At 41.2% G+C, this 19,057-nt stretch overlaps 2 protein-coding genes across 6 annotated transcripts in view; one reads left to right on the top strand and one right to left on the bottom strand.

The window, feature by feature from the left end:
* The window catches only part of med27 (mediator complex subunit 27), a 90,926-nt gene extending 85,908 nt beyond the window's left edge, over nucleotides 1–5,018 (bottom strand). For both annotated transcript variants that reach the window (XM_021605362.3, XM_021605363.3), the window contains exons 1-2: nucleotides 4,796–5,018; nucleotides 655–799 (exon numbers count right to left, since the gene is read on the bottom strand). In XM_021605362.3, the coding sequence (XP_021461037.1) occupies nucleotides 655–799; nucleotides 4,796–4,998 (348 nt within the window). In that variant the 5' untranslated portion in view covers nucleotides 4,999–5,018. The remainder of the gene's footprint in view (nucleotides 1–654; nucleotides 800–4,795) is intronic.
* A 432-nt stretch (nucleotides 5,019–5,450) lies between these two features.
* The window catches only part of ntng2a (netrin g2a), a 74,443-nt gene continuing 60,836 nt past the window's right edge, over nucleotides 5,451–19,057 (top strand). For all 4 annotated transcript variants that reach the window (XM_021605360.3, XM_090237066.1, XM_090237068.1 and 1 more), the window contains exons 1-2: nucleotides 5,451–6,474; nucleotides 7,313–8,021. In XM_021605360.3, coding sequence (XP_021461035.1) covers nucleotides 7,785–8,021 — 237 coding nt within the window. In that variant the 5' untranslated portion in view covers nucleotides 5,451–6,474; nucleotides 7,313–7,784. The remainder of the gene's footprint in view (nucleotides 6,475–7,312; nucleotides 8,022–19,057) is intronic.

Below are 19,057 nucleotides of genomic sequence, written 5' to 3'. Positions count from 1 at the left end.
AACAAGAATAGACTGATGAGTTTCAGAAGAAAGTTCTTTGTTACAACCTTACTGTGAAATGCTTACTTACAAGCCCTTAACCAACAATGCCGTTCAATAAATAGAGTTAATAAAATATTTACTAAATAAACTAAAGTAAAAAATAAATCTAATCAATCAAAAAGTAACAACAAATGTACATTATAACGAGGCTATATACAGGGGGAACCGGTACCGAGTCAATGTGTGGGGACACAGGTTAGCCAAGATAATTTGTAAGGTGACTATGCATAAATAATAAACAGCGAGAACCAGCAGCCTATGCTTTAAAAACGTAACAATTTCGCAACAATAGGGTGGTCAGGTGTTTTTGTGGCTAACAGAGATGCTAGCATGTCATTGTAGGTCTTTAGCTAATGCACAGGAAGCGTATCACAGAGGAAACGGGAGCTACTTTATCAATGAGTTTACAATGTCTAAAATTGGGATAATAGATGGGATACAAACAAATATTTTTAAGGATGGAGGGGCTTCACATTGACATCCGAGGAAATAGTCCACAAGATTCCAATATTTCACACAGCATGAAAGAAACTGCATTGCAGAAAATCCAGTACGCACTACGACTGAATACAGGCCTTATATTTTGTAGCCCAGTAGAAAAGCTTAGCCTACCTTGTTAGACCACTTGTAAGCCTGAAGGAGCTGACTGTACAGCGGAGTCTTGTCCTGAACTGGGTCCAGACTCAGCAGGCCACTGTTGTGAAGGGGATGACTCTCTGAAGGTCTGCCAACCAGCGTACTGAGGCGTTCCAATTCACTACGCAAGTACATAGAATAGCAGCTGTTAGAATAGGCTTGTTGTTCCCTTTAACACATCAATAAAAAGACAACAGTATAGATTCACCACAATGGAGCCAAGAAATAATTTATATTAATCATCTAAGATTTACAAGACTATCCAAAGAAAACAGCGCACATAGCAAATGCCCAATATTTTCAATTAAAAGTGCTTTCCTGTTAATATTTTACAAATCTAATGTAATTTATACTTTTGCAACAGTTTGTTTTTTTAAATCTGTTTTTTTTTGGGGGGGGGGGGGGGGGGTGCATGGTTCTACAGCATTGCTAAATATGCAAAGTGGTCCACAAAAAAAAATCTTGATTTTTCGGCATATTCCTTTTTGGGAGAATAACATTTACAGTGAGGAAAACAAATATTTAGTCAGCCACCAATTGTGCAAGTTCTCCCAATTAAAAAGATGAGAGAGGCCTGTAATTTTCATCATAGGTACACTTCAACTATGACAGACAAAATGAGAAAAGGAAATCCAGAAAATCACATTGTAGGATTTTTAATGAATCTTTTTGCAAATTATGGTGGAAAATAAGTATTTGGTCACCTACAAACAAGCAAGATTTCTGGCTCTCACAGACCTTTAAGAGGCTCCTCTGTCCTCCACTCGTTACCTGTATTAATGGCACCTGTTTGAACTTGTTATCAGTATAAAAGACACCTGTCCACAACCTCAAACAGTCACACTCCAAACTCCACTATGGCCAAGACCAAAGAGCTGTCAAAGGACACCAGAAACAAAATTGTAGACCTGCACCAGGCTGGGAAGACTGAATCTGCAATAGGTAAGCAGCTTGGTTTAAAGAAATCAACTGTGGGAGCAATTATTAGGAAATGGATGACATACAAGACCACTAATAATCTCCCTCGATCTGGGGCTCCACGCAAGATCTCACCCCGTGGGGTCAAAATGATCACAAGAACGGTGAGCAAAAATCCCAGAACCACATGGGGGGACCTAGTGAATGACCTGCAGAGAGCTGGGACCAAAGTAACAAAGCCTCCCATCAGTAACACACTATGCCGCCAGGGACTCAAATCCTGCAGTGCCAGACGTGTCCCCCTGCTTAAGCCAGTACATGTCCAGGCCCGTCTGAAGTTTGCTAGAGAGCATTTGGATGATCCAGAAGAAGATTGGGAGAATGTCATATGGTCAGATGAAACCAAAATAGAACTTTTTGGTAAAAACTCAACTCGTCGTGTTTGGAGGTCAAAGAATGCTGAGTTGCATGCAAAGAACACCATACCAACTGTGAAGCATGGGGGTGGAAACATCATGCTTTGGGGCTGTTTTTCTGCAAAGGGACCAGGACGACTGATCTGTGTAAAGGAAAGAATGGGGCCATGTATCGTGAGATTTTGAGTGAAAACCTCCTTCCATCAGTAAGGGCATTGAAGATGAAACGTGGCTGGGTCTTTCAGCATGACAATGATCCCAAACACACCGCCCGGGCAACGAAGGAGTGGCTTCATAAGAAGCATTTCAAGGTCCTGGAGTGGCCTTAGCCAGTCTCCAGATCTCAACCCCATAGAAAATCTTTGGAGGGAGTTGAAAGTCTGTGTTGCCCAACAACAGCCCCAAAACATCACTGCTCTAGAGGAGATCTGCATGGAGGAATGGGCCAAAATACCAGAAACAGTGTGTGAAAACCTTGTGAAGACTTACAGAAAACATTTGACCTCTGTCACTGCCAACAAAGGGTATATAACAAAGTATTGAGATAAAGTTTTGTTATTGACCAAATACTTATTTTCCACCACAATGTGCAAATAAATTCATTAAAAATCCTACAGTGATTTTCTGGATTTTTTTCTCTCATTTTGTGTCAAAGTTGAAGTGTACCTATGATGAAAATTACATGCCTCTCATCTTTTTAAGTGGGAGAACTTGCACAATTGGGAGCTGACTAAATACTTTTTTGCCCCACTGTATGTTAGAGTCCTTCACGTCAACAGTATCTAGCGAGCGCAACAAATGTTTTACATTCAACCAGGTTTCCATCCAACCTTTTTATGTGAGTAAAGTAAGTCAGATACAAAATGTCATGACAGGCATGATGGAAACAGAATTTTTGTTGGTAAACTTTCCAAATGTCTACAAAACAGAATATGCTAGACAGGGTGAGATCTTTCTGTGTCTGTAAAATTAATTATGTGAGAAATGTTGCTGGAAAGCTTATGCGCAAATATTGATAATAACCATCATAACAAAGTAAACTTGGAGTCACACGATGACATGTTGTGTGGTCCTCCCACTAGACTCGTTGGGAAAGCATGCAGTTTATTAGGCTACAGATTAAATAAATTGTGATGAACTTCAGTGTGGTGAAAGTGCACAGTGATGAGCTTGATGCTCCTTTCCAATAAACATTGGGGGTCTTATTCAGATGACACCATTCTGTATACTTCTGGCCCTTCTTTGGACACTGTGTTAACTAACCTCCAGATGAGCTTCAATGCCATACAACTCTCCTTCCGTGGCCTCCAACTGCTCTTAAATGCAAGCAAAACTAAATAACTGCACTACTCTGGACGGTCCTGAATATGTGGACTACTACAAATACCTAGGTGTCTGGTTAGACTGTAAACTCTCCTTCCAGACTCACATAAAGCATCTCCAAACCAAAATTAAATCTAGAATCGGCTTCTTATTTCGCAACGAAGCCTCCTTCACTCATGCTGCCAAACATACCCTAGTAAAACTAACTATCCTACCGATCCTTGACTCAGCAATGTCATTTACAAAATAGCCTCCAACACTCTACTCAGCAAACTGGATACAGTCTATCACAGTGCCATCCGTTTTGTCACCAAAGCCCCATATACTACCCACCACTGTGACCTGTATGCTCTCGTTGGCTGACCCACTGGCTCCAGGTCATCTATAAGTAGTTGCCATGTAAAGCCCCACCTTATCTCAGCTCACTGGTCACGAAAGTCATTGCCTCACCCCCCTTATCCTACCTCCTTTTGCACACACTGTATATAGACTTTCTCTATTGTATTATTGACTGTATGTTTGTTTATTCCATGTGTAACTCTGTGTTGTTGTTTGTGTCGCACTGCTTTGCTTTATCTTGGCCAGGTCGCAGTTGTAAATGAGAACTTGTTCTCAACTAGCCTACCTGTTAAATAAAGGTGAAAAAAACAACATGATGATCGTTGCTTGCTGCCATTTGACAAATAAAAATAAATCTCACTCTTTTGTCCATAATAATTTCATCTCATCATGTAGGCTATATGGCGCTGTTGGCCACAGCGCACGTGCCAATTGCAGAGTGGGCACTCGCTATATAATGGAACATTCATCAGTAGAGTTGAAAACGTGATGGAAACCCATTTAATTTTATTTGCAAAAAAAGTCTAAAAACATGTTTTCATTTTGTAATTATGGGGTATTGTGTGTAGACGAATTCAGGCTGGTTAAATGGAAACCCATTTAACTTGTATTTTTTTTAATCAGTAGATGGGAATATAACCCCAATAGTTTTTTTTATGTTAACTACATCATCACACACAGCCTTTTATCTGCAACAAGTCAATTTGATGCAAAGACATCTCTGGTGGGAAAATACGCATATTCTTTTTATGCTGATTTTAGAATATTTGCATAAAAAAATGTCGCCAATTGAATGGAAACATAGCAATTGACAATCACCATGTAATGGAAAGCACTTGAAGTGTGCATGCAAGACTTGCCAGTGTGCTGGGGTTAGTTAGCTAGCTAGTTGCTATTATGCGTTTTTGAGAATTTTTGTAACGAAAAGCGCTATATAAAATACATTATTATTAATAGCTCTTGAGCACACACACAAGCTAACGTTACATATATACACGCACACCATTTCTACTTCAACAGTACATTCCTCACGGACTATAACTAAACAGCTCGCTGTCTGTTAACAGCAAATATTTCGCATTTTCTTGTGTTTACAGCTCGCTACGGCTAACGTTACTCACTTCAAGTCGCGATTCACAGACTGCAGGTTATCTTGAAACTCGGTAATAAAAACCTTTTCGCGTCCTTCAAGGGTTTCTTTGTTTTTCATCCCATCTTTCAGAGAGTCAAAAACCCTTGTTACACTCGAACGAAGTGCCTGAATAGCATTTATTGCTTGAGAAAATGCTTCTAAATTCACACCGACGTTCATTGCGTCCGCCATTTTTTCCACACGCTGGGACTGTACGTCGCATAAACAACGTCATTGATTTGGAATGCATGTAGCAAGGGAATTGTAGTTCTCTCTTCCCATATGCCCACACTTTTGCTCTCATTTGCCAACAACAGGTATAACATTTCCCCCTTAATCAATGTTTTGTTAATCATTGCTAAGTTTTCTGTCTACAAACATTGTGTTTCTGCCTGCCTGTGACAATAAGTTGGCTTCATGTGAAATGTAGAAATGTGTAGGCTCTCATTGCTTTCCTCTGCTCCCAAGTGGCGCAGCGGTCTGAGGCGCTGCATCTCAGTCCCTGGTTCGAATCCAGGCTGTATCACATCCGGCCGTGATTGGGAGCCCCATAGGGCGGTGCACAATTGGTCCAGCGTCGGCCAGGGTAGGCTGTCATTGTAAATAAGACGTTGTTTTTAAACTGACTTGCCTAGTTAAATCAAGGTTAAATTTACAGCAACAAATAAAGAGTGTGTGACCATCAGGACCATGGACAGCTCAACTTAGTGTTCCTTAATAAGTAAGAAGCTCCCCTTTGCTTGATGCTATTACTTGAATTACACCTATATCCTAAAGTCGCACCTTTAGGGTTAAGCTACTTTTTCGTTTTACTGTCCATCTTAATTATTCATTAATGCAATTGTCAACAATAAAAAAGCATAAGCTAGCCTACATATTCCTCTAGAGTTTTAGGCTACAGGCCTAGACTGTTTAGAATGCATAGACTATACTTTTCAAGAGCCATAAAGGAACTTCAAGTTGTTTAAATGTAAAACAATTTGCGTTAGTCTATTGCTGAGTGAAAACTAGATATCCATATCTGCCTTGAGTGACTCGTTTGAGCTGTTCCTTTAAGCAGGACAGGTAGCCCGATCGACTCATGGGATGGTTATATTACTGGGCGGTAGATGAAGTTGCGCACCCTCTTCACAAACACGTAGTTTGCAGATCAGATTCTGATAGCCAAATATGGAGACGAAAAGAGCGCAGGGGAACAAGAGCAGTAGGGATTTTTGAAATAAGATAGTGTGTTAATGCATGGGGAAAGTGAGGTCGAGAGAGAGAGAGAGAGAAATTAAGCTATTTCCTTCTGCCCTTGAGCGCGTAGGACAAAACTGATATCGTAAAAAGTAGGGGAACATGAACAGACGCAATGCCATTCCTGAAAAAGTATTGAAATATGATATATTTAGAAGTAATCTATTGCGCGTACGGGATGTAGTCGGTATCATCATAACAACGCACTGCTTTCCTCAAAAGTATCAAACAGAAGAGAAACAAACAGAAGGGGAGAGCATCTCATCTAATCCTCTTACTGAAGGGAATACAGTTAAATACAGTGACGTTAAGCTGCTTTTTAACGACGAACCAAGGTGCAACGGCAGGCTTCCGAATGCTGACAACACTTTTGCAAAGGGTTGCACCCATGGCAGAATATGAACATTCCTACCTTCTCGGAACAATTTGGTAAGTGCCGTGCTATTCGAGTTCTACCTAGAACACGAGGAATTGATGGTGCTTATTTATGTTTCTATTAAAAACGAATTACGCCGTCAAAATGAACAATGCTTGCAATCATGCAGTAATGACTAGCCACATATTTCGTATTTCATATTACCTTTATACATTTGGAATCATAAATACACTTCAGAGAGCTTTAGAGGTTTGACATAGGCTGTAGTGTCAAAGTTGAGAACATCCGCCCCCCACCTATGGGAGTCCAAACATTTTCAAAGTTTATAGAATTAGTCACAATGCGACATTTCTAGCGTGTTTATTTGCAAAGTGTAGCCTAGGTATGTCTCCATTTGCCTGGGAGAAATGGTCGACAGTTCCGTTACCTCTAATGGCAGAGTATATGAGTTCAACAGTCATCCTTCTGTGGGGACGTTGGATAACTTTTTGAACTTGCATTTGAGTTAGGAAAATGCATCAATTATGGTCGTCTTATGAATATGAATTGGTTGTGAAAACAAAGTGAAAGGCTACAATATTTCAGATTTAGGTCTACACCGATATGTATTATAAAGGGTTTCAAATATGTTCAAGTTTATCTAATTAAAGATTGATGGTTGTTAGTTGTCGTAAAAATAAATAATAATAACAATAATAACAATAAAGAAGTAGCAGTAGCCTACAGTAGAGTTTTAGTGTGCCTTATTTTGTTGAAAATGTGAGTGGCAATTCTCCCCCCAATAAGCTGCCCACTGGGCACATACATCAATTCAACATCTATTTCACGTGGAAACCACGTTTATCGTCCAGTGTGTGTTAAACAAATTGTCTTTTCTCCTTCTCAATATAGCCAAAAATGGAGCATGTAAACCCATCATTTGAATGACATTAAACTCACCAAGAGGGAGCTTCTGAGTGGACCGCGGGGATATTCTAAATGGTATAGGCTACTCATGGACATGCGACTGCTTTTACTGTGACTTGCCTGGAGTGCCAAAGTTGTTTGATCTGAGCAAGATTTGCATGTCACCAATATCAAACACAACAGGCTCATTTTAAAGTGCAACTAACTATACTTTAAAGGAATGCTTTCATTGATGTAATTTCAACGTAGGACAACACATATTTCGAAACTGAAGTACATGTAGTTTATTTGGGAAGGCATAGGCCTAGATTTGTATAGACATCCAGCAGAGTTAAGTTGTATCCTACAAGCGGCAGGTGTCTCAACATGAAAACAAAACGGATTCGAAGCTGATCCTCTCTGTGTGTGGACCGACGGTGGCACATCTTGCCTCCCTCCGGACACTCGGTCTTGGACGATGGATGTGGTCTCTACGAGTGCCATGCTCTCACAGGTGGTCTTTCTTCTGCACTTTGTGACTTTGACACTTGGCCAGTATGACATATGCAAGAGTCTGGTTAGTATGGATAATGGACAGACATGGGAGTTTTACGCATGCCAGCCCAAACCCACGGCTATGAAGGAGTTCATGCAAATTACGGTGGATCCCCTTGGCATCACTTGCGGCAATCCCCCGGAGAGGTTCTGTACTCTGGTAAGTTTCAGGTTCATGATTTTTACAATAAGCCTAAACTTTGAAGTGTTGTCTCAATAACAGAAAATTGACATGGAAGGAGTTGTTCATTGGGATGTGGGTAGGGTATCTGATCCTTTTACCTCGAGCTAATGGTAGGACAATGATGGCATGACAATGTACCTTTTCTATGAGACAACTCAGGACAGAAGAGTTGAAACCGACTTTTAGTACTTTTTATTATAGTGAAAAATGTAAACAAGACTTAAAAACAGTTAATTGTGTGGAATCACTGTCTCCATAAATGCACCAATAGAATATAATAACTTCAGTATATCAAAAATAATTTTATATAAATATGAAATATATTAATTTAATATTACTATATTTATTTATTTTTAGCAGCAGAAATACACTGAAACAAATCAGAAAATACTTTATCCTCAAAATCATCAGGTAATTGATCATTCGTACATTGGACAATGTTTCACAGGTTTCTGCATCAATACAGTTATTTATTACCTAACGGTTGCATACTAAAACCCACTAAGTCTATCTCTGGTTATTTAACTAAATAAAAATGTGTTTGATTTTCAAACAATATTATTAGATTACATTTGTATTGTGTTTGTGGAAGAGATACTAGGTACTGATATTAATTACTATTCTATGTATTGCAATTGGATACTGTGGTTTAATTGGGATTTGATGTTCCAAACAAATTGCTCACTATACTGTATGTCTGCTGCAGAGGGACAGGAGATAGCATGAGAACATGAGTTGTGATCAGTCATGGAAATAAGTGCTGAAAACATGTTGGCAATTTAAAAAGAAGATGGAGAAGCTATGGGATGCAAAATACCAGATTTTTGGCGCAGGTACAGCCGACTAGGTAGACTTTAAAAAAATACATATTTTTACAAATCGATACTTGGAGTCAAGCATTATCTTCCCAAAATATTTACATACTGTATGCAACTAACGATTTCCCACGCCCCATCACTAACTTATAACCAACATTGTTTAAACGGACACACTAGACTATGGGGCTATGCGAGGTGCACTATCATGAGCGCATGTGAATGGTATAGGGCTACATTCACATTTCTTTGTAGTATTTTGTATCCTGTAAAGTTATAAGCTTGTTTTATTTATTTATTTTATTTATTTTATTTATTTATTTATTTTATGTGTTTATGTGTAAGCTCAGTTTTTTGGGGGGGTGGTGCTGACAAGGGTCTAAGAGAGGCTGGCAATGTTGCTGTGGGCAACCAGCTGGCTTGATTGTAGAATAAACAGATGTATAATTTGTCCAGCTGGGCTGTACTACATGGGGACAGAAACTGTGAACTGTAGAACTGCAACAAAATGGCAAATAATATTTTGGAACCCATGGAGAACTTCACAGGTCAAATAATGATCACAAAGCATACTATGTACATTTTGAAACTGTGTTATCTGCAACTTCTGCTGATCAATTGTCATATAGCCATAGACTTACTCACTGATTTGAGCATCTGTCTTTGTGTTTAGTGACAAGTCACTTAACATCCTAAATATCACCAATGGTAATTATGATCATCACATTTACAACTAAACATGCAGCAATATGTAGCATCCACCTGGGTAATGCTCACCGCAGCTTTCTTTGTGCCAGATTGCAAACCTCACATTGGCTGTGGTAGTGGAGAGGTTAGGATGGATTTTGGCAAATTGAAAGGGGGATAATTAGAGATAGCATGAGCCAGGTTGCGACATCGAGCCTAACACTCTGTCTCTCACAATGATTGATAAGGGATCTTTAGAGGCCACAGGGAGTCCAGACAGGCAGTCAGATTTTAAGTGTCATCCAATGGAAGGTGATAGGAAATTAGCATTGTACATGTGTGCTACTTCAGAGACAACATCAGTGTGAATGAGCAAATCTTATATGGGTCACATGTAAAACTGAGTGTGGAAAGTCAGAAAAAAATATTGGATATACACTGAACAAAAATATAAACGCAACATGTAAAGTGTTGGTCCCATGTTTCATGAGCTGAAATAAGATCCCAAGAATTTTCCATATGCACAAAAATCTTATTTCTATAGCATTTTGTGCATGTCCCCATTATTGAGTATTTCTTCTTTGCCAAGATAATTCACCTACCTGACAGGTGTGGCATAACAAAAAGCTAATTGAACAGTATGATCATTACATGGGTGCACCTTGTGCTGGGGACAAAAGACCACTAAAGTGTGCAGTTTGAGGGAGCGTGTAATTGGCATACTGACTGCAGGAATGTCCACCAGAGCTGTTGCCAGGAAATTAAATGTTAATTTCTCTACCATAAGCCACCTCCAACGTCATTTTAGAGAATTTGGCAGTATGACCAACCGGCCTCACAAACGCAGACCACGTGTAACCACGCCAGCCCAGGACCTCCACATCCGGCTTCTTCCCCTGCAGGATCGTCAGAGACCAGCCACCCGGACAGCCAATAAAACTGTGGATTTGCGCAACTGAAGAATTTCTGTACAACTTTCAGAAACCATCTCAGGGATGCTCATTTGCATGCTCGTTGTCCTCACCAGGGTCTTGAACTGACTGCAGTTCGGCATCATAACCGACTTCAGTGGGCAAATGCTCCCCTTCAATGGCCACTGGCACGCTTGAAGTGTGCTCTTCACAGATGAATCCCGGTTTCAACTGTACTGGGCAGATAGAAGACAGCTCGTATGGCAGCGAGTGGTTAGCTGAAGTCAACATTGTGAACAGACTGCCCCATGGTGGGGTTATGGTATGGGCAGGCATAAGCTATGGACAACGAACACAATTGCGTTTTATCGAGCAATTTGAATGCACAGAGATCCCGTCATGAGATCCTGAGGCCCATTGTCACGCCATTCATCTGCCGCCATCACCTCACAGCATTATAATGTACGGCCCCCATGTCGCAAGGATCTGTACACAATTCTTGGAAGCTGAAAATATCCCAGTTCTTCCATGGCCTTCATACTCACCAGACATGTCACCCATTGAGCATGTTTGGGATGCTCTGGATCGACGTGTACGACAGCGTGTTCCAGTTCCCCCCCAATATCCAGCAACATCGCACAGCCTTTGAAGAGGAGTGGGACAAGATTCCACAGGCCACAATCAACAGCCTGATCAACTCTATGCGAAGGAGATGTGTGGTGGTCACACAGGTCACACCTGTTTTTTTTAAATCCACGCCTCTACTTAATTTTTTTTTTAAATAAAAATGGTTAAAGCAGGTTGCCTATTCTGAATGCACTGGGTGAGGTAGGTGCTGATACAGAAGCAGGTGTCCCAGATAGACGACAACGATAGGGAGAGCGACGTCAGGTTGCATTTTAGAGTCTATGCCCCCGTTCATTTTCTTCTTTCAGTCATAATCCATTCAATGTCTATTATTGACTTGTGTGTGGCTGGATACTGTGATGCACAGATAACAGAAATAAAAGGATAAATGCAGGAGAGTTCTTCACAACTGCATGGCTTGTTTGGCACTGAACTAAAAGACAAAGGAAAGCAGGTATTTAATGAGGGAAATTGGTTGCAGGTGCTCTCAGAGCATAGAGATGTATAGAGATCGCTAACGCTCAATAGCCTGTATAACACAGGAAGCTCCATTTGAGGACTGATACGTAGCGATCTCTACACGTCTCTGTGGCTCAGAGGTGCCTGCAATTATAGTGAGAGTTAACAAAAGGGAGAGTCAACAAAAAAAGTTACATTAAAGGGACAGTTAACTAAAAAGCAACTTCATTGCTTAGAATAAGCCATCCCCCTATTGAGTATGTTGACTTTCCTTGGAAAAGCTTTCCTGCTCATGAATGATTTAGAGCAAATACTGTATCTGTCAATGTAGGCCCACAGGAGATGCCATTGCATTTTTATTCAGTGCTGGGAGCAGAGCAGACTCTGTATGTACCATTGCTGGGAACAGGGCAGACTGCATGTAGCATTACTAAATGAGAGGAGGGAACAGGGAGTCAAAGGTAAACAAATAATTTGATTGCTTTTCTGATTTTCGTGACCAAGCTTCCTGCTGCTAGATGGACATAATGCTATTCTAGGCTATCAATAAACTTACACAAACGCCTGTCTTGCTTTGGCTGTATAGCATAATTTCAAAATCTGAGATGACAGGGTGATTAACAAAAGGCTAAGCTGTGTTTCATTATATTTCACTTGTGATTTCATGAAGATTAATATTTTCTAGTAATATTCTTTGACCGTTGCGCTATGCTAATTAGTGTAGTTGATGACAATTCTCCCGGATCCAGGATGGGTAGTTCCAAGAGGTTTTAACCTGAGTGGAGAGAATGAGGGAGAGAATGAGGGAGTGAAGGAGGGAGGGAGGGAGCTAAGCAAAACAACAAAACTCAGACCCACTTCTGATGTAATTATACACAGTTTGAAAGACAAAGAGAGGAGACAGACAGTGTCCATATGTGAAGTGAGGCATCACTGCCACTCTCAATCCTATGAGCACAAATGATTATTTACCAGTACTATTTTTCAACAGAAATGCCCTACATTACAATGTAAAAACATCCAAAACTAAAAATAGCACTGCAGGTTACAACACAGCAGTGGAGTACATTACAGAAAGGGCTTAAATTTGGTACATTGTTTGCAGTGTGTTATGAGAACTGTTTAGATTAGATATGTCACCATGGTGTATTTATCCTACCGGTGTAGAGGTACTGTGATGTCACAAATGTGCAGCTTTGGCCAGTTTTGTCCTGTGTCATGAATTATACATAAGTCCTGGTAGCTTCAGCCCCCCTCCTGTGCTCCCAAAGGGGAAAGATTTCATCCCATTTGGCTATGACCACAAGCAATAATCTCCATCTGCCTGTTGTCATGCCACTGGAGGTCTTGGGGAATTCTTCAAATTAAGTTGTTAGTGTGGTAATCGTCTACGTCACCTTTCAGGGAATTACAAGATTTTTAGGAAACCAACATGAAAAAATAAGGTTTTTGATTGATACAGCCCTTTTACAGTGCTATGAACATCATAGTGTGTGTGTGTGTGCGTGCAGATTAAAAGACAGTAGGCTGTGGTCCATGCTGGGAAAGGTGAGGCTCTTGTGAGGCTTGTTTTTTCTCTGGTATAATTAGGCTGCTGTTTCCCAGCTGTTATATCAGCAGCCCTCCCACGGGAGCTTCTTTCACTGTAATTAAGTCAAGCAAGAGAGCCAGAGAGGAGAGGAGACACATCTCTCCAGGTGGGTAAATAGCAGCGCTAAACACTAGCTTCCCATACAGTACATGGCTCTCCATCCACACCAATGCAGTTGGGAATGTGTGTGGACTGTGGTCCTGTCAAAATCTGTGGGCTCTCTTCTCTTCACTTATCCTCTCCTCTCCTCTGACATGTCTCTTCCTTTTTCCTATTTCGGTCAGTGCAGTTCCACAGATTGGATCTGATTGGATTTAAAGACAATGTCTTAACAATGTTGACTGGCTGACTATGATTGGGATTAATAATGTCGACTGGCCTCTGACTGTGTGAAGGAACTGGTGAGGTCATCTTCAGGGTAGGTCAGAGGTAGGGTTGCAAAGGGTCGGAAACTTTCCGGTAAATTCTTTCTGAAATTTTCCAGGGGAAGTTAAGCCCGGGAATGTTGCTTAAATTTATTTTAAAAAGTTAGCTTATAACAGTAAACATTTTTTTTGTGGGATACACAAGGCAATTCTAGATCTTGTGGCATATTTTGGTTAAACTATCCCCAATTCAATGGAATTGCAACCCTCTGCATGCACAGTGCATTCTTCCATCACATATGCAGTGCAATCTTCCATCACATGTACAGTCGTGGCCATAAGTTTTGAAAATGACACAAATATTAATTTCCACAAAGTTTGCTGCTTCAGTGTCTTTAGATATTTTTGTCAGTGTCAAAGGCTTTTATTGACAATTACATGAAGTTGATGCAAACAGTCAATATTTGCAGTGTTGACCCTTCTTTTTCAAGACCTCTGAAATCCGCTCTGGCATGCTGTCAAATAACTTCTGATGGCAACCCATTCTGATGGCAACCCATTCTGATGGCAACCCATTCTGATGGCAACCCATTCTTGCATAATCAATGCTTGGAGTTTGTCAGAATTTGTGGGTTTTCAATGGGATTAAGGTCTGGGGAGTTTCCTGGCCATGGACCCAAAATATCGATGTTTTGATCCCCAAGCCACTGAGTTATCACTTTTGTCTTATGGCAAGGTGCTCCATCATGCTGGAAAAGGCATTGTTCATCACTAAACTGTTCCTGGACGGTTGGGAGAAGTTTCTCTCGGAGGATGTGTTGGTACCATTCTTTATTCATGGCTGTGTTCTTAGGCAAAATTGTGAGTGAGCCCACTCACTTGGCTGAGAAGCAACCCCACACATGAATGGTCTCAGGATGCTTTGATGTTGGCATGACACAGGACTGATGGTAGCGCTCACCTTGTCTTCTCCGGACAAGCTTTTTTCCGGATGCCCCAAACAATCAGAAAGGGGATTCATCAGAGAAAATGACTTTACCCTAGTCCTCAGCAGTCCAATCCCTGTACCTTTTAAAGAATACCAGTCTATCCCTGATGTTTTTCCTGGAGAGAAGTGGCTTCTTTGCTGCCCTTCTTGACTCCAGGCCATCCTCCAAAAGTCTTTGCCTCACTGTGCGTGCAGATGCACTCACAACTGCCTGCTGCCATACCTGGTGGTGCCCCGATCCCGCAGCTGAATCAACTTTGGGAGATGGTCCTGGCGCTTGCTGGACTTTCTTGGGTGCTCTGAAGCTTTTTTCACAACAATTGAACAGCTCTCCTTGAAGTTCTTGATGATCCGATAAATGGTTGATTTAGATGCAATCTTACTGGCAGCAATATCCTTGCCTGTGAAGCCATTTTTGTGCAAAGCAATGATGACGGCACGTGTTTCCTTGGAGGTAACCATGGTTGACAGAGGAAGAACAATGATTCCAAGCACCACCCTCCTTTTGAAGCTTCCAGTCTGTTATTCGAACTCAATCAGCATGACAGAGTGATCTCCAGCCTTGTCCTCCTCAACACTCACACCTGTATTAACGAGAGAACCACTGACATGTCAGCTGGTCCTTTTGTGGCAGGGCTGAAATACAGTTGTCACGGGCGTCGTAAGAAGTGGACCAAAGTACAGTGTGGTGAGCATACATATTCATTTTATTTATAGAAATGTAGCCAACAAAACAAGGAAACAACCGTGAAGCTTAACTTCGGCAATAATGCCTCTAACAAAGTCAACTACCCACACTGAAAGGAGGGAAAAAGGGCTACCTAAGTATGATTCCCAATCAGAGACAAAAAAAAGCTGTCCCTGATTGAGAACCATACCCGGCCAACACATAGAAACACAAATCATAGAAATAAAGGACATAGAATGCCCACCCAAATCACACCCTGACCAAACCAAAAAGAGACATAAAAAAGCTCTCTAAGGTCAGGGCGTGACATCAGTGGAAAGGTTTTTTGGGGATTCAGTTCATTCGCATGGCAAAGAGGGACTTAGCAAATAATTGCAATTAATCTGATCACGCCCAGTATCTAGGATGACCACCATTTGCCCCATGCAAAGTGACACATCTCCTTCGCAGGCTGTTTGATTGCGGCCTGTGGATTGTTGTCCCACTCCTCTTCAATGGCTGTGTAAAGTTCTTGGATATTGGTGGGAACTGGAACATGCTGTCGTACACGTCGACCCAGAGCATCTCAAACATGCTCAATGGGTGACATGTTTGGTGAGTAGGCAGGCCATGGAAGAACTGGGACATTTTCAGCTTCCAAGAATTGTGTACAGATATTTGCGACATGGGGATTCATCCGTGAAGAGCACACTTCTCCAGCGTGCCAGTGGCCATCAAAGGTGAGCATTTTCCCACTAAGTCTGTTATGACGCCAAACTGCAGTCAGGTCAAGACTCTGGTGAGGATGACAAGAACGTAGATGCGCATCCCTGAGACGGTTTCTGTCAGTTTGTGCAGAAATTCTTCAGTTTGCAAAACCACTGTTTCATCAGCTGTCCGGGTGGCTCATCTCAGACGATCCCGCAGGTGAAGAAACGGATGTGGAGGTCCTGGGCTGGCGTGGTTACACGTGTTCTGCGGTTGTGAAGCTGATTCGACTTACTGGCAAATTCTCTAAAGCGACATTGGAGGCGGCTTATGGTAGAGAACTGAACATTAAATTCTCTGGCAACAGCTCTCGTGGACATTCCTGCAGTCAGCATACCAATTGCACGCTCCCCCAAAACTTGAGACATCTGTGGCATTGTGTTGTGTGATGAAACTGCATATTTTAGTGGCCTTTATTTTCCCTAGCACAAGGTGCACCTGGGTAATGATCATGCTGTGTAATCAGCTTCTTGATATGCCACACCTGTCAGGTGGATGGATTATCTTGGCAAAGGAGAAATGCTCACTAACAGGGATATAACATTTTGGGGATATTTGATTTCAGCTCATGTAACATGGGACCAACACTTTACATGTTGTGTTTATATTTTTGTTCAGTATATTTGAAATGTATCTAATGCCTGTCCGTCTGGAGTTCCAGGAAGCTGGGGTTTAAGACATTTTGTATAATCGTGTATTGGTTCAATTGCAACAAGCAAGCTCAATCAAGCACAAATACAGTATTTGAGATGATTTGCACACACTTAATGTATTGTGAAACCTGTTGTAAAATGTATTTTAATGTTACCTTTTTTTATTACAATGTACAGTGCCTTGCGAAAGTATTCGGCCCCCTTGAACTTTGCGACCTTTTGCCACATTTCAGGCTTCAAACATAAAGGTATAAAACTGTATTTTTTTGTGAAGAATCAACAACAAGTGGGACACAATCATGAAGTGGAACGATATTTATTGGATATTTCAAACTTTTTTAACAAATCAAAAACTGAAAAATTGGGCGTGCAAAATTATTCAGCCCCCTTAAGTTAACACTTTGTAGCGCCACCTTTTGCTGTGATTACAGCTGTAAGTCGCTTGGGGTATGTCTCTATCAGTTTTGCACATCGAGAGACTGACATTTTTTCCCATTCCTCCTTGCAAAACAGCTCGAGCTCAGTGAGGTTGGATGGAGAGCATTTGTGAACAGCAGTTTTCAGTTCTTTCCACAGATTCTCGATTGGATTCAGGTCTGGACTTTGACTTGGCCATTCTAACACCTGGATATGTTTATTTTTGAACCATTCCATTGTAGATTTTGCTTTATGTTTTGGATCATTGTCTTGTTGGAAGACAAATCTCCGTCCCAGTCTCAGGTCTTTTGCAGACTCCATCAGGTTCTTACAGAATGGTCCTGTATTTGGCTACATCCATCTTCCCATCAATTTTAACCATCTTCCCCGTCCCTGCTGAAGAAAAGCAGGCCCAAACCATGATGCTGCCACCACCATGTTTGACAGTGGGGATGGTGTGTTCAGCTGTGTTGCTTTTATGCCAAACATAACGTCTTGCATTGTTGCCAAAAAGTTCAATTTTGGTTTCATCTGACCAGAGCACCTTCTTCCACATGTTTGGTGTGTCTCCCAGGTGGCTTGTGGCAAACTTTAACCGACACTTTTTATGGATATCTTTAAGAAATGGCTTTCTTCTTGCCACTCTTCCATAAAGGCCAGATTTGTGCAATATACGACTGATTGTTGTCCTATGGACAGAGTCTCCCACCTCAGCTGTAGATCTCTGCAGTTCATCCAGAGTGATCATGGGCCTCTTGGCTGCATCTCTGATCAGTCTTCTCCTTGTATGAGCTGAAAGTTTAGAGGGACGGCCAGGTCTTGGTAGATTTGCAGTGGTCTGATACTCCTTCCATTTCAATATTATCGCTTGCACAGTGCTCCTTGGGATGTTTAAAGCTTGGGAAATCTTTTTGTATCCAAATCCGGCTTTAAACTTCTTCACAACAGTATCTCGGACCTGCCTGGTGTGTTCCTTGTTCTTCATGATGCTCTCTGCGCTTTTAACGGACCTCTGAGACTATCACAGTGCAGGTGCATTTATACGGAGACTTGATTACACACAGGTGGATTGTATTTATCATCATTAGTCATTTAGGTCAACATTGGATCATTCAGAGATCCTCACTGAACTTCTGGAGAGAGTTTGCTGCACTGAAAGTAAAGGGGCTGAATAATTTTGCACGCCCAATTTTTCATTTTTTGATTTGTTAAAAAAGTTTGAAATATCCAATAAATGTCGTTCCACTTCATGATTGTGTCCCACTTGTTGTTGATTCTTCACAAAAAAATACAGTTTTATATCTTTATGTTTGAAGCCTGAAATGTGGCAAAAGGTCGCAAAGTTCAAGGGGGCCGAATACTTTCGCAAGGCACTGTATATTACTGCCTTAATTTTTGCTGGACCACAGGAAGAGTAGCTTCTGCCTTGGCAGCAGCTAATAGGGATCCTTAATAAATACAAATACAAATTCAAATAGTATTTGAACCCAGGCCTGGAAGCTGTGTGGGTGAGTATGACTGTTGGTGACGAGTGTGACAGTTTGCAGACCAATGTGACGTATTGACACTGGGATTTAGAGGTCAGGGATGACCACATAGCAGGCAACCCCCCTTGTTGATCCATTCCGTGTGTAATCCATCTGTGTCAGTAGAGTAGTGTTACACCTCAACACTGTTGAAGCTATCTATTTTGAGACATTTAGGTATGCAACCCATCTCATTAGTCTTTCTGATGTTTTTGTTGTTGTTGAGAGATGTCATTTGATTAAATGGAAACACTAATTCACAATGTGCATTAAATGAGTGTTGATTATAACCAGAGGCAATGATTCCTGCATACAGGGCAATTCCCAGATGGATATCCACCAAACACAGCCTACAAAGTGTTTAATGGAGACATATGCTGAGTGTGTTAACATGTTGGGACAAACACACAAACATGGTCCCAGGGGGACCCATTAAAAAGGTTGGCCAGATTGTTTTGGAAAATCTGTTTCCAGGTTGTTTCAGGTTTCTTTGTTAGGGTGGGGGAAGTAGCCTATATAAGATAAAATTAAAGTAACA

Source organism: Oncorhynchus mykiss, chromosome 6 (genome assembly GCF_057628025.1).
Source record: "Oncorhynchus mykiss isolate SJ-2025 chromosome 6, ASM5762802v1, whole genome shotgun sequence".
Classification (NCBI taxonomy): domain Eukaryota; kingdom Metazoa; phylum Chordata; class Actinopteri; order Salmoniformes; family Salmonidae; genus Oncorhynchus; species Oncorhynchus mykiss.
The sequence above is the reverse complement of the archived record's forward strand: the minus strand, read 5'-3'. Positions and strand labels throughout refer to the sequence as shown.